The sequence below is a fragment of the Carlito syrichta genome, unplaced genomic scaffold, assembly GCF_000164805.1.
Source record: "Carlito syrichta isolate Samal-C Ts95f unplaced genomic scaffold, Tarsius_syrichta-2.0.1 Scaffold312060, whole genome shotgun sequence".
NCBI classification, from domain to species: domain Eukaryota; kingdom Metazoa; phylum Chordata; class Mammalia; order Primates; family Tarsiidae; genus Carlito; species Carlito syrichta.
In genome coordinates, this window is record NW_007256156.1 from 432,723 (window position 1) to 456,085 (window position 23,363).

The 23,363-nt window shown below is 37.3% G+C and overlaps 1 protein-coding gene across 3 annotated transcripts in view; it reads right to left on the reverse strand.

Annotated features, from left to right (window-relative positions):
* Window positions 1-23,363, reverse strand: part of PAK3 (p21 (RAC1) activated kinase 3) — a 293,428-nt gene that overhangs the window by 20,691 nt on the left and 249,374 nt on the right. For all 3 annotated transcript variants that reach the window (XM_021718266.1, XM_021718265.1, XM_008069468.2), the window contains 5 exons: window positions 7,459-7,507; window positions 7,040-7,152; window positions 4,976-5,093; window positions 2,904-3,003; window positions 1,913-2,109 (listed from right to left, as the gene is read on the reverse strand). In XM_021718266.1, the coding sequence (XP_021573941.1) occupies window positions 1,913-2,109; window positions 2,904-3,003; window positions 4,976-5,093; window positions 7,040-7,152; window positions 7,459-7,507 (577 nt within the window). The remainder of the gene's footprint in view (window positions 1-1,912; window positions 2,110-2,903; window positions 3,004-4,975; window positions 5,094-7,039; window positions 7,153-7,458; window positions 7,508-23,363) is intronic.

The window sequence follows — 23,363 nt, forward strand, 5'->3', positions numbered from 1 at the left end:
AATCCTTAAATTTTTCAGGTTGTAAATTACTCATTAGAAGGCAGAAAGCAGCCGGGCTCGGTGGCTCAGCCTGTAATCCCGCGCCTTTGGGAGGCTGAGGTGAGTGGATTGCCTGAGCCCGCGGGTTCGAGACCCGCCTGGGCAGCGAGACCTCATCTCTACAATAAATCAAAAAAATCAGCCGGGCGTGGTAGCGCATGCCTGTAATTCCAGCTACTTGGAAGGCTGAGGAGGAAGGATCACCGGAGCCCAGCAGGTCGAGGCTGCGGTGGCCGGGAGCGGCCACTGCACTCCAGTCTGGGCGACAGAGTGAGACTCCAACTCAAAAAAAAAAAAAAAAGAAGGCAGAAAGCAAAATAGCCATAATCCATTTAGTGCCTTCAGACTCCGAAGACTTAGAGGAGGAAATCCATGGAAATAAGAGGCCTGATGTGTTCTTTCACTGCTATTTCTTAATGGGCAAAGGTGGTTAAACAATAAGGAAAAGCTCATGCAATTATCTTGATGCGCTGGTCCGTAGGTCAGGGTGGACTTGATTAAGTCCATGGAGGGTTGACCCACACATGGTGGGCAAATACCCCTACTTTTCTACTCAGCCCTGCATGCAGCTAATCAATGTGCACATCTCACTTCCAGATTCTTTCATGAGACCAGAGCAATAGCCTATAGCATTCATTAGGGCATTCACTCATATCTGTTGTTTTCTAATCATCATAGGGACTAGGACAAGAGGCCAAGTACCAGAGAGGAATTGGGAGGGGGCCAGGAGGAGGCTGTCCTCCTCTCTATACATAAGAAATGTAGTTTCCGACTACAAAATGTTCAACTGCAAAACAACTAGGCAATTAGTTCACATGTTCCTTTACATGCATAGAAAGCTGCATATATTTGAATATGGATTTTACAAACTTTATGTGAAAACACTCAACCATTTACTAAAAACAACGTTTTTTGTATACTAAGGGTAAAATTCAATTTTAGATTCTTAGTGGTAATGATGCAGACAACAGGCAAGATGCCTTTGACATTGGTACCGTGCACAATTTTGAGAGTAGAATTTGAATCTGTGCACATTTTTTCCCAACAATGTGATGCCCTCTATACATTCAAAACACAGCTTCTGCCTCATGGTTGGACTATATACAACACAATAGCTACTGGCTCACTTCTGCATTGAGCAAGCATTTCTTCCATACTCCTTTGCTTTTCTCCTCATGATCAACAGTACATCTCTGAACAAAGATGGTCGGGTTGGGCTATGAAATGGAACTTTCTCTTTGCAGGGGTAACTGGATCACGTGAGAATCAAATCTCTGATTTTGCAGTAGCAAACTGAGTTATCAACTGAACTCTTTCCATTAATTTGTTACTTGACAGTCAAATTAAGTTTGTGATTTCACCAGGCTGGTGCTCTGTCTATCTCTGTGTTCTACTCAATATCCACCCAAGCTATTGTTGCTCAATAAATCATTACTGGTAACGAAGGAAAATCCAACTTTAAAAAATTACAGCTGTGCTGGAAATGCATTTATTTACTTCATTAAAGTAATTACAAAGCACGTTCTTTTTTAAGATAAGTCATTTAACCACGGCTTGTGGTAAAAATACTTTCTTTCCAAATATTACTTTTTTAAAAAAGCTATATTTATTTTCCATTAGAAAGCTATACTAAAGAATTCTAAAGACGCTTGTCATTTGAAATGCTGATATCAAAGTATTCAACAGAAAACTGTTGAGACATTGTAGGATAAACTTTAAATAGCTCACAGTAAGTCTGAAATTATAACTTGATGCTTCTATGTTACTTGTTCCCAAAACGAGCCATTCTAGTCACTTTTGGTGGAATCAAGAAATGACATTTGATCTTTCCCCTTTCTTGGGAATAAAGTACCTGAGTTCTCTTCTGACTTACCCTGAGTGGATTTTCATTAAGGTAAGGGGGTTCACCTTCCACCATTTCAATTGCCATAATTCCCAGAGACCAAATATCAACTTTTGGACCATAAGCTTTTCGAGTCACCACCTCAGGTGCCATCCAATAAGGGGTTCCCACCATAGTGCTTCGTTTACTTTGCTCTGGAGTAATCTGGGCACAGAACCCAAAATCAGCTGCAGAGAAGAAAAGTCAGTTAAAATAAGACCAAGTTATTTTTCTTTTGCAATACATCACTTTCAGGCATGGCGGTACCTTCCTTTGTTATACACTGAGTTCCACAACTGCCTAGGCTCGTATCTTTTGGGTACCTGATCTTTCGGCTGATTCTGATTTTAGAAGGGTCTGAAATAACTGAATAATGTGATGTCATTTTTACAAGTTCCCTCCTAATTATTGCTTTCTCAAACTTACAGTATCTTTTGGTTTTCTAATTAGGTATTTGACATCTATCTATTCTAGAAGTCACAAAAATTCTGAAATCTTAAATTCAAAATATTTGGTCATAGTATACAGGCACACAGTGTTAGAAAAATTCTTTTTTTTTTTGAGTTGAAGTCTCACTCTGTCACCCAGACTGGAGTGCAGTGGCTGCTCCCTTCCATGGCAGCCTTGACTTGCTGGGTTCCAGTGATCCTTCTGCCTCAGCCTTCCAAGTAGCTGGAACTACAGGCGCACGCTACCACGCCCGGCTAATTTTTTTATTTATTGTAGAGATGAGGTATCACCAAGTTGCCCAGGCGGGTCTCGAACCCGTGGACTCAGGCAATCCACTCACCTCAGCCTCCCAAAGGCGCGGGATTGCAGACTGAGCCACCGAGCCCGGCTTGGAAAAATTCTTTACTTAAAATGAGACTCTAACTGATTTCAAATCAATCTATTTCAGTAGCCATTATTTTCTCAAAACAGACATAAAAGAACAGAAATCCCCTGATATTCTCTCAAACACCATCTGAACAAAAATACCTACTCAATTTAACAGAGCCATCCATCCCGAGGAGAATATTGTCACTCTTGATGTCTCTATGGATCACTTGGTTTGAGTGCAAGAAATCCAAAGCTTGGAGGCACTATTGAATTAGAAAAAAAAATCTAATTATACCACAAAGAACTTCTACAAATCCTAGTTTCATTTTTAGATAAATTTTGGGCATGGGTATACTTTTATGTTGTCAAGTAAAATAGATTACTAATTGTTTTCACACCACTTTGAAACCACATTACCATTTACATCAGGGATGCTTCTTAGCGTTATACATGTTAAGTATGATAACGCTCATGTCAGACTAGGACAAGAAGAATGATGATGGTGTGATGAGTAGTACTAATCATACAGCTAAACTAATTGATTATTATAATCACACTTTAGTTATCTGAAGGATACAGATTCAGCTTTGTCTTATATAGACGTAGTAAGCTTCTGTATAAGTGATATGATTTGATTCAGAATTTCTGGAGTGAAACCCAGGAATGTGCATTTAAAACAAGTGCACATTGCTATTTCTGATGGACAGACAGGTGGAGGAAACACTCCTAGGCTATGAAGTAACCAAAGGTACTTGACTGGAAAAGTCTTTGTACATAATACTAGAAAATAGAAAACACAGGCTCAGGGTAGAACATCCCCTGAATGTTAATAAGTTTGATTTATTGCATGAATAGAAAACATATGCAATTGGTGGATATGTGCATGCATTTGGAGTGGGGGAAATGGGAATGAGAAGAGAGCAAGAAAGAAAGAAGTTTAAGTGAACAATTTAATGTAAAATATAAGCAAAAATTAGCTATCATTTAGTTTGCTTCCTGTAATTGTTTTTAAAGTTTCAGAGAGCCAAAGTTCCTACTTTTGCTTATAGAAAACCTCACCACAATAAATTGGGTGAATGTCCAAGATGAGATGCTAATGAAGACAGTGCATGTGTGTTTAAAAAATATTGAACAAAGTAAGTATAGTAAAATATCCTTAATTTAGTTTGCAACTAGGGGTGTGACATTGTTATTGGAAAAGAGACAGACACTGACCCACTGGAGGGCTATGAGGGATGTTTATACTATATTCAGTAGTATATAATGCAGTATATTCAGTACTATAAAAGTGACTGCTTTCTGGGCTTTGGGGAAACCTTGTTTAAACTGCCTTCTAGAAAATGACAGAAACAAAAAGTGGTCTGTATTTTACATGGCTTAGTCTGCACATGCAGGACAAAGCTATCAAGTAAAAATTCTTTCAAATCAGAAAGAAGTTCCATGCCAGTAATACTGTTTTCTATGTTCAGTGAAATTACAGCACATGAGCTTAGATATGGCATCTTGCAAATGGCTTAAGGCAACTAAAAAATATACATAAAATAGCAACTCAAATAAACAAGGGACTGGGGAGGGTGGTGCAGGCAGATGCTATTAGGTAAGGATTTAAAATGTTTTAATGAAATTTTTCTTAAATTTTAATAAGCATTAGAATCACCTGGATATATAATTAAAATGTAGATGCTGATTTATTGAGTATAGGATGGGACCTGAGATTCATTTCTAGCCAACTCACAAGTGATTCTTAAATTACTGATCTCTTCTTCATACAAATACTTTCAATGTTTTTTTGCATTCTATTAGTTATTCCCACTTGTTGGAAAAATTCCAAACATTACAAAAAGGTAGGCTGTTAAGTGACAGTTAACATCTCAGAATCCACTGTTAACATTTTGATATATATATTCTTACAGGTTAATTGTTTATAGATATATAGTTTACATGTAATATTAAATGCCTATTTTGATTGTATAGCTCACTGAGTTTTAGCAAACATATGCATCCATGTAATCACCACCACATTCAAGACATAAAAGATTTCCATCACTCAAAAAACTGTTCACTCCCCATCGTTCTTATAGGTTAGGATTTAAATTGAAGTTGGGCTCTCCAATGTTTTTTTAGTAGAAAAGTTTTGCTATTGTTAATTTGGTGATATAAACATTCTCAATAATCAGAAATAAAGAACTGCCAATTTTGATGTTCTCATCAACTAGAAACGCTCGATTTTCTTACCTCTCTGCAGACAGCTGCTATCTGTCCTTCATCCATACAAGTCTCTGTGACCACATCAGTCAAGGAGCCACCAGCCAAGTATTCCATGACTACCCATAGTTCATCACCCACTAAGTAGCTATGAAAAGAAAAAACTTTGACTTAGGTTGAAGGAAATGGGGGTTAACACTTTCAAGTTTCAGTCCTGAGATAAGTCCATTGTGAATTGTGCCATGCCCATTATCTTTAAGATGTTATTGAAGAACATACTCTTTTTTGTTTTTTTAATTGAAGTATCACTCTGTTGCCCAGGCTGGAGTGCAGTGGCACACTCACAGTCACCCCAGTGTCAACCTGCTGGGCTCAGGGGATCCTCCCACCTCAGCTTTCCAACTAGCCGGAACTATAGGCACACATTACCACGTCTGGCTACTTTTTTGATTTACTGTAGAGATGAGGTCTTGCCAAGTTGCCCAGGCTGGTCTCGAACCCATGGACGCAGGCAATCCTCTCACCTCGGTTTGCCAAAGTGCTGGGATTACAGGCTTGAGTCACCAAGTCCAGCTGGATCATACTCTTAAGTGATCAAATGTGGGGACAAGGGTCACCAGAGCTCCATAACTCAGGCAAAGAGAGCATGAGGTTATTCAAATCACCTAGGACCATCTGAAGGCACTTTAGTAGTATCATCAGGTCTCTCTAACCCCCTGCTCAGCAAAAGAAAGGAATTAATAGGAAATGGAATGACCCCAATATTTACAGCCTGTCCTAAGACCCAGCACAATGTGATGTAAGACTTTCTATACTGTGGAGTTCAAACTACAGTGTCCATTAGATTCACAAGGGAAACTCGTTAAAAATGAAAATTCAAAGGCCTATTTCATTAATTATAGAGAGCAGCCTAGGAATCTGCATTTATAAAAATTTATAAAAGTGCAAATGCAAATTTTGCAAAATTATAAATGCAGAGCAACTCTAGGTCACTCTGCTGCAGGTGGTCTCTAAGTGAAACTTTATGAAACACTGGTCAATACTTAAAATTTAGCCTGGCATAGTGGCTCACATCTATAATACCAGTATTTTGGGAGGCTGAGGTGGGAGGATTCATTGAGCCCAGGAGTCAAATCCAGCCTGGGAAACATAGCATGATTTTGTCTCTGTAAAAATAAAAATAAAAAATTAGCCAAGTGTGGTAGCACATGCCTATAGTTTCAGCTACTCTGGAGGCTGAGGCAGCAGGATCACTTGAGCCCAGGAGGTCAAGGCTGCCACAAGCCATGATCACACCACTGAACTCTAGCCTAGGCAACAGAGCGAGGGCCTATCTCAGGAAAAAAAAAAGACTTTAAAATCCATGTCACTTTTTACCTCCTCTCTTTTACTCCTTCTGTATCACTGGTCTATCTGGCCCAAAACACAGAAAGCAAGATCTTAAGCTCATTGAGACTGAGGACCTAGCTTTAGCTCCTTTGTATCCCCCTAGAGAACACAGCACAGAAGCACTAAGCAAACTCTTTTTGAAATTAAATGAGACAGATGTTAATCACAAATGAAGACTTAGTGTTGTCTTTAAATGCCTATTTATAACACACTGTTAATACTACTGATGAAAGAGTCATTAATTACCTGGCTTAGGAAAAAGGTTTGAGATTAAAGTCTGAATACCCTAGACCTCACTGTCAGTGAATCACGAAGCACCCACTGTAGAGCCATTGTAGTTGGCCTTCTTCACTCAGACACTCAGAAACTGTGCCGTCTCCAAACACTTGATGAAATGTTTAAAACACCACTGCTCTCTCCTATGTGTAGTATAGTTTATTTCCTGTCAACATGGAGCCATGATCCTCAAAGGAAATTACACAAACTGCTTATGTTTACAAACAACATCATAAAATACTTCTTCAAGTGTTTGATGGGTGGATAAAGATAAGTGGGTGTAAGTTTAACATTAGATGTAAAACTCAACTACTTCGTAGCATTTGATATATATTTGGAGAACGACTGTTAAATGAATAAATTACAAATAATTTGCCAAAAAAGACTTCCCATAAAGAAAGCAAGTACATAATGAGAGAAAACACTTACCTGTCTAAATAATTAACAATATTGGGGTTCTTATTTTCCCTCATGACCAGAATTTCATTAATAATTAACTCCTTTTTGGGTTGCTGTTGAAGGTTCATCTGCTTTATGGCCACCTGAATGACAATTAAAATATGAGAATGAATTATAATCATTATGATAAACATAAACATCCATATTTGGGGGGACACAAAGTAAATCATACAAATTATTTATCTGTAAACAAACCCATGCCCTCTCCCACTTTTGTTTGGTGAGTCATGGGTAAACCATCCACTTCCAGTGCTTGAGACATAAGTGAAGTAAACTCCCATCTCAACCCTGTGCTACCCATTTTTTTCAGGCATAGATGACATCAAAGAGAAAGTCTAATAAATATGAATAAAATAAAATAAAAATCAGGAGTGAATGTTAGCATTTACCTCTTGTCCTGTTGCAATGTCTAGTGCTGTATAAACAGTACCTGATGCCCTGTGAAAGTGAAAATTATCAAATGAATAAACAATCAAGATATTACCAACATATTTCATTTAAAATAAAATGTAATTACTTTCAGGAGAGGAAAATTAGCATACGCAAGACTAAAGGATGAAGTAAAAAAAGAACAACTTTTTACAATATTACTATTGTGGTTAAAAAAAACCACTTAGCATGAGATTCACCCTCTTAACAAATTTTTAAGTGCACAATATTGGAACAATCTTTTTACAGGTACTTGCCTCTTAAACAATAACAATGTATCCCTTGTGGTGGGCTAGAAACTCCAGTCAGACTTTCTGGCACCAGTTTAAGTGCCATACGCTATGCAGTAATGAATTGAGCAAAATGGCCTTGCTTCTTTAAGGAAACTCCCTCCTGAAACATACTAAACATTTCTTGCATCTTTCAACAACCAACATTGAAGACCTCTGATTAAACTGAAGTATAATTTATGAAAAAATATACCATCTTTTGCTTTGGTAAGTGTAAATTGACCTTCACTTTTAGCATAGAAACAGAGTGTCTCTTTTCATAGATTTCTAATTTTTAGGAATATCTTCACCTAACAAATTAATCACTCTCAGTGCTGTACTTGTACTATAGCTATACAAAGCAATAACAATATGGCTATACTACTGCACCATTGGTAGGTCTTTTTGCTGAATTCCTCAGCAACTACTATGAGGTGTCACACCAACCCAATATCTCTTTAAAATCGATCATATCTTAAGTCTTGGTAGTAGTTATGCTTCCATTTTAACTTCAATTATAGGGCCCCCTTGCTTTGCAAATAGAAATTGTATAGTAAGCTAAATTCATAGTAACTTTCTATGAATCACACATACATTCTAAACCACCTTCCACCTCCATAGCCAAGAAAAAGAAAACAAAGTCATCAATTTAATTTGTGGTGAACAAAGGAATTAGGATAGATCAAGCCTATAATGCTCCAACATTGCTACCTCAACTTTCTGGTAATTATTTTTTCTCTCTTGCTATTTCTTTTTTTGTTGTTTTTTTGGTTTTTTTTTGAGCTGGAGTCTCACTCGGGTCGCCCAGACTAGAGTGCAGTGGCCGCTCCCGGCCACTGCAGCCTCGCCTCCTGGGCTCCGGCAATCCTTCTGCCTTAGCCTTTCAAGTAGCCGGAATTACAAGCATGCGCTACCACGCCCGGCTGATTTTTTTTGATTTATTGTAGAGATGAGGTCTCACTGCCCAGGTGGGTCTCGAACCCGCGGGCTCAGGCAATCCACTCACCTCAGCCTCCCAAAGGCGTGGGATTATAGGCTGAGCCACCGAGCCCGGCATTCTTGCTATTTCTTTATCACTTGCTCTTCTATTTTTTTGAGTTGAGTCCAGAAATTATTTTCTTATGGCAGGCATTTCCTTGTAACTATTTTCCCTTTCTCTCTGTGGAGGAGCCAAACTATTTCTTGCAGGCCTAGGAAGCTTATATTACCTGTTTCCAGGAAGCAAACTACATAGTATAGTATAAAAAATATTTGAGTATTAGTAGAGATCTGAGTTCTATTATTTGCCCTAACATCAACACATTACATGACCTTGGGCTAGTCATTTCCTTTCACTGAGTTTCAGTCTACTCACATGGAAAATAGGGATCACAATAACAATAAACACTACTAAGTATGTTGTGTGTGTCAGACACTGCACTAAGAATTTTAATTTATCTTATGTAATCCTTACCATATTTCTACAAGGCAGGCGCTATTATTCTTATGTTACAGACAATGAATCTGAGACTGAGAGAGGTTAGTAACCTGTCCAGGTCAAACAATTTATAACTCAAGTTCATCTGACTCTGTAAAGTACAGGAAATGGGATACTTTATTTCTAAGGTTTTTAAATTCCATGATCTATAATCTACAACTCTACAGCACTCCTTATTCTGCTTGGGTTTTAAAATATCTACTGGAATTACCCAGAAAAATCACACTTAACCATTATGTGCCACCTAAATCAGAATTCGGTAATTCTGGAAATTTCTTAGGCTGGTGGCTTATATCAAACAAATCTTTCTTTCACTTTTTATGTTTGAGTTTCTGGGTTCAGAGCATACAGTTGGTGCCCAATAAATATTTGTTAAATGAACAAATTAATATAAATCTTTTCAAGCAAACATGCAATTACAATACGACCTTCCCTTTTTGTGAAGAAAACATTTCTTCTCTACATAAAACGCTTTCCTTTTGGAATAAGCAATCAGAAATTCCTGACTTCTGGGTCTAGTATAGGATCAGTTATTCTGAACTTGAGCTTTTCTCCTCACTTTTGTCCCCCCCATCTTATTGCACAGATACCAGTTGCCTAGTAGGATCCATTTTCTCTCTTTCCTACTCTTGTTCCCTGTCTTAAAATGGTAATGTCTTCCCCCACATACTCCATTTACTAACTTCTGCAAACCAAGCAGTTGTTAGGTGGTTGGAATTCACTGCTCTGACCAGTAAGTTATTGATTTGCCCAACTTCCAGCCTTTGCAGAACCCTCAACTCAAATGCACAAATTCAAGTACTAGCCTGCAGATTAAAACTTATCCCCAACTCCATTTTAGCACCCCTGACATTTCTCTGCACCCTAGTTCTTATAATTTTTCATATTCTAAAAATTTAAGGCTCCACTGGCATAAATATGAATCTCTCCTTTAAGAGATCTCAATATCCTTCAAGGTTCCCCTGTTAAAGCTCTCTCCTTACTCATTGCTGGGTTGAGGAGAGTAGGCCCCACTCTCATGCACTCTAATTTTCCCCGGTTCAAATCCTACTAGTTCCTAGTTGTGTGACCCTGAATAAGTAATGTAGTCTCTCTGTGGCTCAAGATTAAAGGAGAATTAAATGTACACAGTGCTTAAAATGTATAGAGTCCTGGCATATAGTAATTGCCTAATAGCAATAATGACAATTATTATTATTTGATTGATTGCTCCCTAATATATTCATTAAACTTCCAAATTGTAGTCTGTGGATCACTAGAAATCTAATTAAGTGTCTGAGAGTTTTCAGGATATTTTATGTTTCGAAATTCATAACAAAAATCCAACATTTGTCTAAGATAAAGCTAATTCTATCATCACCTATATTTCCTTTTATTTTTATTTATTTATTTTTGTTTGTTTGTTTTTTTGAGTTGGAGTCTCACTCTGTCACCCAGACTGGAGTGCAGTAGCCACTCCCGGCCACTGCAGCCTCGACCTGCTGGGGCTCCGGTGATCCTTCCACCTCAGCCTTTCAAATAGCTGGAACTACAGATGCGCGCTACCACGCCCAGCTAATTTTTTGATTTTATTGTAGAGATGAGGTCTCGCCAAGTTGCCCAGGCAGGTGTTGAACCTGTGGGCTCAGGCAATCCACTCACCTCAGTCTCCCAAAGGCACGGGATTACAGGCTGAGCGACCGAGCCCAGCTTATATTTCCTTTTAGCTAGAATTAAACCAACTTGTGATTGTGTTGACTATCACATTCTGATCAAAAGTTCTAATTAGCTGTTATATGTATTTTTTGTTTAAATAAAGTGCAAGAAAAATTACTTAATAAATGCAGTTTAATAATCAAAATTATTTATAACCCGGAGTTTATATCAAAAGAAGTAAATGAAAGGGTCCTTGGTAGAGTTGTGAAACAATCTTGTTTCTTGTAAAAATGGAAGCACAGTAGTGTACACTTCCAAAGAAACATTCTTCAAGTCAATCATGTTATACTGATTCCCAAAAGATGAGCTTTGCAACAGCCTGGGAGTATATCAAAGTATTTCAATATATATCTTTACAAAATAAAACTTTTTTAAAAAGTTAGTATCATGAAGCAATTCAGGATGTAAGGATTTCAGAATGTCAGCTAACAAAGATGGGGGTTAAAATTCCTAATTCTCTGGCACTGTGGGGCTGGTATGCTAAAATGGTCAACATTTTCCATTTGATTTGTATACTAAGCATTTAATCACATTGATCTCTATTATCCATCTAATTCAGTTACACTGAAGCCAGACTATTACAGAAAGAATGTTTGTTTATGATGGGGATTTTGTTTACCCTAAATCTCAGTCACTCAGATGGTACAAAGAAATCATGTGGCCAGGCTCAGTGGCTCAGCCTGTAATCCCAGCACTCTGGGAGGCCGAGGTGAGTAGATTGCCTGAGCCTGCGGGTTCAAGACCCACCCGGGCAACTTGGCAAGACCTTGTCTCTACAATAAGTCAAAAACTAGCCGGGTGTGGTAGCACACGCCTGTAGTTCCAGCTACTTGGAAGGCTGAGGCAGAAGTATTGCCGGAGCCCAGCTGGCTGAGGCTGCGGTGGCTGGGAGCATGCCACTGCACTCCAGTCTGGGCGACAGAGTGAGACTCCAACTCAAAAAAAAAAAGAAAAGAAATCATGTATTATCAGGACTCAAGGGGAAATAGAGATTATTTAGTTTAACTTCCTCTCATTACAAATGAGAAATCAGAAGCCCAGAGAGCAAGAAGGATATGCCCAAGATGACACAGCTAGTAAGTAACAAGGTTCTCCTAACTCTGAGTTAGATATCTTTCCATTAACCTACAATATGGTGAAATGCTATTAAGCCAACAGGTTGCTCAATCATTAGGACTCATCATCAATTACAATGTGATGAACAGTGTTGGGTTCTTAGCATCACATTAGATGCTTTATCAATAGTCTTTTCCTGACATAGCCTAGCACTTAATAATCAAATGGAAACACAGACATCTAGCCCAAAGGGTCTAAAAACAATTCAGTATTTTCCCTTTTGCTCACAAGACAAGTCAGGTTAATTATCAGCAATCTTCATCAGGTTTTGACATTTCCTACCAAGAGCCAATGTCAAGTCACGATCATGTGTAGTTGCCAAAGCAGCAACATGGTGGGACTAATAATTTAGATAAATCACTTTGATCTCAGCATGGAAATGGATTAGAGAAAAAGAAGCACACAAAAAGTGAGGCTAGGAAGAAGCTAACATACTGGAAGAAAAAGAAAAGGTCAAGAGGACTAGAGGGTTCAGTGAGGTCCAATGTAAGCCTAGTGGGAACAAGAATAATGGAGCCAGCAGGCTAGGCAATATTCCCATTTAAAGTTTTACAAGTAAAATTCGGGTGCTAATGAGATCACAGCGAGGGATTTAATCTCTATATAGGATGATTAATTTCTACATTTACTCCTACTGCTGCTGGAAAAGGCTATTTCATTTATTGAACCTTATTCTCTGCAGCTCTGTTAAATGGGTAGTATCACTTAATGCCTGCCATATACAACCATATGGGGTAAGTTCTATTATCCTCACTTTGGAAATGCGGAAACTGAAACTCAGAAATGGTAAGTAGCTTGCCCAAGGTTATACAGTTAGTCAACAGCTGATCTTAAAAACTATCAGTTTGACTCCACAGCCCATGCTCTTAATCACCATTTCATGTTTTTCTACAGATATTTAGCATTTTTATATCAATGCTAAATGCAAGTGTGGTAACTCCCAAAGCCCACATTTGTATTTGTTTTGCTAAGCTGCCTCCACAAAATATTGATCTTACCCATAATTTTCTGCTCACTTAGTCCACAAGTCATCTAGTTTGTCTCAAGACATGGTATGTTTGATTGCTTTGGCAATAACAACACGAAGGTGGCTCTTCTGTTTTCTAACTCAACTAAGATTGGTCATGTGACTAAGAGTGGACTGGAACTGGGGTTAGTTTTTAGAATCGAACTTCTGTTGAGTATTTTAGAAAGTCATTACTTATAGGCCCCTGTCTAGAAACTGTCTCACTATATTAATGCCTGACATAAAAATACAGTTATGCATATGGCTTGATAGTACCATATAGTTACTTGTTTTATTGAGATGTCCTTTATGGCTTAGAAATAATGTTACCATTACATGCAATAAGTTTTTCAAAGAAAGTTTCAAAGTGCTTCTTTTGTGCAATTTACTTCTAAAATATTTATCTCTAATTAAAAAATTAAAATTATGTAAAAGTCATATTATCTCAGTATCTTTCTTTTTGGTGGGGGTGTACAAGTAGGTTTATTAAACAAAAAGCAATACACCCTCAAGATAGGAGAGTGGGCAGAAACAATCTACAGAAAGCTGCTGCTTCTGTGCCCAACTATTGTTGAGAGTATCTTTCGAAGTACACAGAATACAGCCAAGGATAGGTGATATAATTTTTACTTACCAGGATTATAAATCAGAACAGGGATTTTTTTTGTTTTTTAGTGCTACAGCATGACATTTCCTAGAGAATTCATGGTCATCTAATTTTAAATAGAGATGTAACACATAGGTGAGGGGCCAGGAAGCTCAGTGTGTTATAGTCCAGTGATAATGAGGTCACAGTTACAGGGCTTAATCCCTGGAAATGCCAGATAACTCTCAGCTACTCACTCCAATATTAAGTCTAAGTAGCTGCTTCACAGCGTGTGCCATTGGTTTCAAGAGGGCCTGGACAGAAAAGGGGGGCAGGTGGCTTAAAACAAGCTCATTACTATGGCTAGAAAAAACAACTTAATGTGCAAACTCTGCTAATGGTGTTTGATTGAGTGGCATCATCTTTCTTTACAAGGGACAGCACACAACACGGTGCATTTAAGAGCATTAAGTAGAACAAAGAGCATCTTCCATTGCTCCACAAACACTGTTCTTCACAAATGCTAATGTATTTCCAATCTCCTATATCACAAAGCCTTTTATAGGGCTCAGACTACATCTATTTAGTGCTTCATGGCAGTGTTCTATCTTATGGCCCAAAATAGATACGGTGAGGAAACAGATACTTTTTGGGTAGGTGGTCCTATCCAAATAATTGCTTTTGTAAGCACACCAGACACCACTTCTACTCTTGCCCATAGTTACCTGTACAACAAAAAAAGTCAGAGATGTTATTCTCAGCACTTATCCCTGAACACTGCTTTGTCAGGTTCTCTAAATAGAACTGTTATTCATCAAGTTCCTTAAGAAATAAGTTTGGGCCGGGCTTGGTGACTCAGCCTATAATCCCAGCACTTTGGGAGGCCAAGGCGAGTGGATTGCCTGAGCCCACGGGTTTGAGACCAGCCCGGGCAAATTGGTGAGACCTCGTCTCTACAATAAATCAGAAATTAGCTGGGCGTGGTAGCATGCACATGTAGTTCTGTCTACTTGGAAGGATTGATGGAGCCCAGCAGGTCGATGCTGGGGTGGCCATAAGCATGCTACTACCATCCAGCCTGGGCAACAGAGTGAGACTTCAACTCAAAAAAAAGGGAGAAGTTTGAAAACTATTCATCTTCAATATGGGAGCTTCCTGTTAGAGTAAGAAGATGGAGGCTCCTCAATGAGCAGCAGAGTTAAGTCTGAAAAATACCTAGCATGATATATTTACTTTCTGAAACCTTAAAACTAAAATTAATTTAAGGGGATAGGGACCGAAGGCTTGATTACACATGAGAAAGTAGTAAAGTTCATTTGTAATTACTGATGAATTGATCACATTCCCACTCTATAATATATGAGTGGCAAAGATCCAGATATCAGACAAAATTCCTTTGGCCAGATGTATACTTTTATGCCTAGAACAAAAATGATTTCAAGTAATGCTCTCATTATCACTTTCTGCCAAAGGTAGTTGCATGATAGATCTAATCTATGTAGCCATATGTTATGTAACAAAGATACTTTGGCATTATACTGACACGGACTACATTGGTCAATGGATTCTTCAGGATAGGCTTTTGTTTTGCCACACATTTTTTTGTGAGAGATCCTTTCTTATATATTCTCCCTTTTAAAACTCAGTGAAGGAAATGAGTTTTAATTGTAGTACTATAATCCCAAATAAATGAATACAACTCTGTTGGTAAGGGTGTGGGCAAACAGGCAATCTCATACATTATTGATGGTGTGTTAAAGAGAAAAACCTCTAGGGAGGGCAACTCAAAAATTTTAAATGCATGTCTTTCCATGTAACTATTCCACTTTTTAGAATTTATCCTAATGATAATTTTGCATAAGCTGGTTTATTTGTAAGGATCTTCATGGAAGCCTTGTTTATAATAGCAGAATATCAGAAACAAACTGTCAGTCAGTGAGGGCCCATTTAAATAAATTATGGCATATCCAAATAACATACTATGAATCTGTTAAAAAGAATGAGGTATGGATATGCAACCATCTCTAAAACACAGGCATGTAACAGAAAAGGAAATATATAATACATTAGCACTTGTATTAAAAATAAGCCGGGCTCGGTGGCTCAGCCTGTAATCCCACACCTTGGGAGGCTGAGGTGAGTGGATTGTCTGAGCCCGTAGGTTCGAGACCCGCCTGGGCAACTTGATGAGACCTCATCTCCACAATAAATCAAAAATTAGCCAGGTGTGGTAGCGCGTGCCTGTAGTTCCAGCTACTTGGAAGGCTGAGGCGGAAGGATCGCCGGAGCCCAGCAGGTCGAGGCTGCAGTGGCTGGGAGTGGCCACTGCACTCCAGTCTGGGCGACAGAGTGAGACTCCAACTCAAAAAATAAAAAACAAAAAATAAAAATAAGCCAGCAACAAACATACATAGGCACAAAGAAATGCACTTTATATGTCCAAATACAAGATAAGGGTTCTTTTCCCATAGAAAGGGAATTCCTTATATTCAAGTTCTTATAAATCTCTCATGTAATATGGTACTTCTTCATATTTGTTTGTTTATATCCACTAATACAGTTTGGAAGAGACATATTAGGCTGAAATATTCTCAATTAATGCTAGTTCTAGATGTTCATAGAGAATACCTGTTAGAATTGCAAAGAAAGGATATAAATATATTAATTCTGAGGGTATGGCCTCATAATTGCAAGTGTTAGATGTCATAAGTAAGCTTTCAAACGATCTCTTTCAAAACAAATGCAGTGAAAGGGGCTGTCAAAGATAATACAATCTGACCATCAAAAACAATAACTATTGTAATTGAATCAAACAAATTGAAAATATATAAACCCAAGAGTTATTAAGAAATTTTTTTTTAAGTCCACCAGCAAAAAGCAAAAACAAAAATAACAAAAAAGAAAAATTCCCCTCACTGAACATTTCTGGAAGTAACTAACTTAGTACAAGCTTCATATACTAAAAGTTGGCAACTTAAAAATTAAGCAGTGATCTTGACATTTCTGTATAAACCATATTCCAGAATAAGCAGAGTACTACCTGATAAGGTAAAATTCTTTCAAACAAAAGCATTCTAGTTATTATGAAAGGAATAAAAGAAAATCATTATTTTTGTCCCTAATGAAATAATTTATTTAAGCAATAATCATCAAGATAAAGTCATTAAATGAAAAGCTGATGGGAAATTTTACATAGGGGACAAACAATCATCAACTGAGTTGTCTGATCAATCTACTCATCACTAAAATATGGGACAATTCCACACTGTGTGCAACCTGCTGTGGTGTGTAATATGAAACACATAGCACCATCTATGAAGAAATCTTGCAAGAATTTAACCTAAATATAATTAAGCCTCTAGAGCTAACTTCCATTTATAGAAAATACAGCAAGTTAAATGACATCAAATGAAACTAACAGATAAATCCAGAAAATGGTACATTCTACAAGATGATGACCAGTTTCTTTAACAAGTCAGTGGCAATGAAAAAAGAACTGAAACTGCTTCAGAGTACATAGACTTAAGAGACACAACAATTAGAATGTGTGGATCTTCTTTGAATGTTGATTTGAACAAATCAACTATAAAAATGGCATTTTTGAGACAAGTGGAGAACTCTGATTATAGAACTGATAATATCAAGCTATTTAATTTTTTGTAGGTGTTATAATAGCATTGCGATTTAATAAAAATTACTGATAAATGTTGAAGCTGGGTGATAAGAATACGGGAGTTTCTGTTATTATTTTCCCTATTTTTGTGTAAGTTTGAAAAAGTATAATAGAAACTTTTTAAAAAGTTATGGAGTAGATAGTAGATGTATGTTGTGAAGATCTAAATATATATCTACAAAAAAATTTCAGAAAACAATCATCTTAATGTTATATAAAGGGGTCATTAGGAATAAAATATCCAAGAACAGAATCATATGTAGATTCTAAATCCCAAAGGTCTCAGATAGAAGTCAGATAATATATTTGGGTAACTGCTGGGAGACTCAAAAAGTTGCTCTAGTGATTACAAAAGCAATTTTGCATAAGATTTTGAATTATACTGCTCATGAAATATGACAGTAGGAAAATCTTTCCAAATTAATATATTATTTTATATGATATATGGTTTTAAATATGTAAATGAAAATAAATTAGCAAGTTAAACATCACAAGTAGACATTCAGTCATTTGTTTATATATCTAACAGTTTTTGTAGTCAGGTGAGTCAAAACTGTTTTACAGATTATTTTATTGTGTCATCTAATATTTGAGCATATATTGGGTGTATATGTGTGCATGTGTGCTCATGCACACATGAGTGTTACAGACCCTAGGGATGCCAAAGTGAATGAAACCTATAGCCTGAAGTGAGTGCTCACTTGGTTTCTGTCAAATGAAACTTTAGTCCCCAGTTGTTAAATTCCTACACTTTTCATGTCACTACTCAAATATGTGTACTCTAAGAATCCATCATATATCATATCCACTCCCTGGCTATATATCATTTGCCCCTCCTGTCTGACCCCATAGCTCTTTGTGACTGTATCACAATACTCACTGTATTCCACACTATATAATAGCAACCTGTGAGTGTGTCTTTCACCCCCTAATAATGACTAGCATTTATCAGGCACTTAACTGTATGCCTTGTACTATGCTAAGCACTTTAAATGTTTTCTCTTGTTTATTTTTTACAACCTATGAGGTAATGTATATTCTGCCTACTATGAATGAGAAAACTGGTGCTTAAAGAAATTAAATAATTTGCCTATATCCTTCTGATTTCAGAGTCTTTGTTTTTGCTTTTTTCAGAAATTATCCCTTTATTCCTCTAGGGTTTTCAAAGTTTCAAGCAGTTTTACTATTCTAGCTAGCTAATATATAAATGGTGAATACATGCCAATGCAGATCTAGTCTGTAAAACTCAGAAGGACACAAGATAGAAAAGGTCATTTAGGAACAGGGCAGCTGAAGAGGGATTCATGAGGGAGATAACAGTGAAGATTAATGTGTGAATAAAATATAGGGAAAAGGCACAAGCATGGGGCTGGACATCCTGCTTATTTCTTCTCCTTTTTTTCCTCAGATGTTAACAGGGACAATGAGCACAGAGGTCACTGTGGACTCCCAAAACCCGATTCTTAACTACTATTCTGCATTACACATAGTAGACACTCAACAAAAGTTCATTGAATTAAAAAATATATTTGTGAATTGGATTCAAATTATCTCCTGTGAGCTACTTCCTCAAAAATATTTTTCTATTATAATGTTGAAGATAAATGACAATATGCACCTAAAAGAGAAAAGAGGCCTATCTTTCAGCATACTCTCAATTTAAGAAAATACTCTAACATGAATTCACATATATTAATGAGAAATCTGTGAGGACAGCTGCCAACGTTGGTAAATTCGGCCCTCTGTTACATAGCTATTGCTTATTCCTGAATCATACAGGCTTGCCAATGGTAGCTGTTGACTGAAAATAAATATTTGATTTTGTTGCCTCACCCTATCCCATTTATTAAACAAATTATTTTGCCCAACTATACTAGAGTGAAAATTCTTAAGTCTCTACTAGAAATATTTCTGACAAACTCATGTTGTTGAGTTAATGATACTTTGCGTGACAGTGGGGGTACCTGACATTTTTTTCTTTCCTTATTATTTTAGCTTTTCATACATTTGCTTAAAATGTCTGGGTTTGGTGGCCAATTATAGAACACTTTTCACAGTAAATCTAGTGAAATAATGTTATTTTTAGCCTTCAACTCACAGCTATGTACTCAAATGATTAGATGTGTGATTCTGAAACTGATTTATAGAAGATGGAGCCCAATTCTCTGGCCCCAAGCCTGAATTCTGGAATGGCAGAAACGCACACTGGAAAAATTTAGCTTTTCAAGTAAATGAGGGTATGATTAATGGAGGGCTTCTTCTTAAATCCAGATCCCAAGAGTGAGCTATTGTGCTCCCAGGAGCTGAAAACAGAATACGGGGGCTGATTATTCCTAGCACCAAATGACTACTGACAGGACTTTGAATGTCACCATAACAATAGGTAAAGCAAAACAATAAAAACCTCAGACTTAATGAAAAAAACAAAACTATAAATTGAGAGTGGAGGCTAGTTTGTCTAACTTAGGCTAATAATGCATGAAAAAATCAGTTGAAAGTCATTTGAGATAAAATAAAGTCAATATAAGTGGATTTTGTTTTGTGTAGAAAGAAAGAAATCAACAATTTTCTCATTCACTTTAAAAATTAAGAACAGAGACCAATCAACTAAGAACAAAAATTAAATTAGTAAATAAAATAAATAATAAAATCAAAGTAAATAGATTTAAGTTACTAGGTTATATCTTAAAAACTACTTTAAAAATTCATCCCAATTTTATAAAAAAAAAATACATCTTGGTTTTCTATTATGACTACTTGGGGAAGTGTGCAAATGGGAAAAGAAGGTTGGCTCAGCCTGTAATCCCACGCTTTGAGAGGCTGAGGTGAGTGGATTGCCTGAACCTGCAGGTTCGAGACTTGCCTGGACAACTTGGCGAGACCTCATCTCTACAATAAATAAAAAAATCAGCCGGGCATGGTAGGGCATGCCTGTAATTCCAGCTACTCGGAAGGCTGAGGCGGAAGGATTGCCGGAGCCCAGCAGGTCGAGTCTGGGCGACAGAGTGAGACTCCAACTCAAAAAAAAAAAAGAAGGTAAAGCCAACATGTATGAAAAAGACAGATGTACAGCACACACAAATACCCAAAGGATAGAGGAATCAGATGTGGTAGGCCCTCCAAGTCATCGTGAAAGACAAAGAGATAAAGACACACTAAGAAAAAGGAGAGACAGAGGATAGAAAGAACAAGACAGACATGTATATGCACATGAAAAGACAGAGGACAGAGGAAAAGACAGAGGACAGAGGAATGGGTCATCTAGAAAAACAAATATTTTCATTAGTTCAACAATATTTACTGAGACAAAAACAGATCCAGAGAGATGGGAATGGCAGATAAGGTTCTATAGTCCTTTGAATGTGGCCAAAGTGAACCAGACTATTGACCGTAACTGTACTAAATTGTTATCGAAGACCTACTAAGTGTAAAAGCACCATGCTAGACACTAAAGACAAAAGAAGGAGTAAAATAGATTCCTTATCCTCTAAGGACTTATTAAGATGTTGGTTGGGCATATGAGTGAGCTATTGCTGGTTTCATCATTCTTTAAAATTATGAACATTCTGGTACTTTTAAAGTAGACCTCTCTGAAGTGGCAAGTAGAATTTCTGCTTTGATTTTTCATTTTAGATCATAAAGACTTTACAAAGGTACTCAGAAATAGAGAACTTTCCTTTTCACCTTTAAAAGTCAAAAGCATGAATAACAGCATAAAGGGAAAATCTTTTGAGTACACAAAGTTGCTTGGTGGCCTGATCTTTGTTCTTGGAGAAATTAGTCTTACTTGGTAACCTGGTGTCTGGGAGGTATTTTAAACCAGCTCTTACTTTTTTCCTTTTTAAAATTAAATGCTATTTTTGGCTCACTTGAGTGTTAATGGGAATAAAAAATTAAAACAAAATTATAACATCTCCCATTCCTATTCCCCCCAAAAAAAAACTCTGGGAAAAAACTTAATAAATAAATCGCTTCCATTTAAACCTAGAACTAGAGTAGTGCTGCTCATTAGAAATATGATGTGAGCTATATTTTAAATTTCCTGAAGCTACATTTACAAAGTTTTTCAAAGGTGAAATTAATTTTAATAATATATTTTCTTTAACCTAAAGAATATAAAATATCATCTCAACATGTAATCAATATAAAATTTATGAACAAGATATTTTACATTCTTTTTCACACAATGTTTTTTAAATCAGGTGTGCATTTTATACTTACACATATCTCAGTTTGTACTAGCCACATTTCAAATGCTCAAGAGCCAAATGTGGCTAGTGGCCACCATACTCAACAATGAAGATATAGAGTGCCACTTTTAAGATTATATAACCCTTCATATTGTTAGCTCTGCCAGGAACCCAACCAGATTAAAATAAAATATAAAAGGCAACTTTTGTTTCTCAGCCACCTTAGTACATAATATGGTCTTTTTGTAAACTGCCTGGTAGTATTTACCTTTTGGGCATGAAGAAGGTAAGCTGAGGTTTGTATATAAACTTAAGAAGAAGCAGTTATCTTCTTAAGCAAAGCAATCAGTCTACCAGAGGTTGTGAAGGAAAGCTCCAGGTAAGAGTTATTGGTTTTAGAAGCTAATTCTGTCCTGCCCTTGGGTGAACTGAGTAGACTTGCCTCAGTGTTCTTCTTCCACCCTCTGTCAAACATGTATCACTGTAGATTGTAAGTTCCTTGAGGACCTATATGGTCCTCTAGCACTTGGCATAGTGCCTGGCACATAGTTGGTGCTCAAGATATGTCTGCTAAACAAATAAATGAATTCAAATAAGTTCAGTTTCTCATTTGCACTAGCCACATTTTAAGTGCTCATAGCCACACATGGTCAGTGACTACCATATTGGATAGCACTATTCTAGAGCAATGAGCAGAAACACTATTTGATCTATGAGGTTACATAGAGTCCTTAGAGTCCACAAACACCTCTTTTTTATGAGCACGTAAGAATACCAGTGATACCAAAAGAAGAAGCAAAAGCACTAATATGTATATAATTTTGCCTCCTGGGAAGTTCAAATGCAGTACCATTATGGTTTCCACTAGAATAACCTTGGTTTTGTATTTCTCCTGAGTTTCTATCTCCTTCTCAGGATCTTTTTTTTTTTTTTTTTTTTTTGAGTTGGAGTCTCACTCTGTCGCCCAGACTAGAGTGCATTCCGGCCACCGCAGCCTCAACCTGCTGGGCTCCGGTGATCCTTCCACCTCAGCCTTCTGAGTAGCCGGAATTACAGGCGTGCGCTACCACGTCCAGCTGATTTTTTGATTTATTGTAGAGATGAGGTCTCGCCTGCCCAGGCGGGTCTCGAACCCGCGGGCTCAGGCAATTCACTCACCTCAGCCTCCCAAAGGCGTGGGATTACAGGCTGAGTCACCGAGCCAGGCCTCACGGTCTTTTTACCTTAATTCTTATCAGGCACAATCCCTACAAAGCGCCTCACTTACACTCGAACCCAAATGTCTAATGAATGCTTTCCCTTACTTCCTGAGAGACATTGGCAATTTCAAAAGAAACTTTAGCACAAAAGCTAAGGGAAAAAACAACAAGAATATAAAAAATAGTCAAGTTTATATGTGATACCCACTTCTTGAACCCAAGTATCCCAGGAAAAACAATGAGGTACTTAAAGAAATCCTACATTCTCTTACCCTAAAATAATTAGACTCTAATTCTTTTTCTTCAGTCCCTTACCTCAACCAGGAGACCTGTAGGGTGCCATCTTGGTTTCTAGCATATAGTAATTGGTGCACCTGAATACGTGTCTCATTTCTCATTTAAGGATACCCCTTAAGAAGTCTCAATTTCTTTTTAAACAAATTTTTGCCTGTTTCAAGTGCTGCTGCCTGCTCAGATCCTCCTGTTAGTTTCACATTACTACCCGAGAGACATACTTAATTATACTTGACTTGCATAACTGGTGACTCTCACCTTCAGCTCTAGTGAATGGTCTAATGTCCTGGTTCCTATGTCTAGCTGATTATCAGAGAAATTTTTGCAAAGTTTAAATTCCTGGACCCCAATCCAAACTTC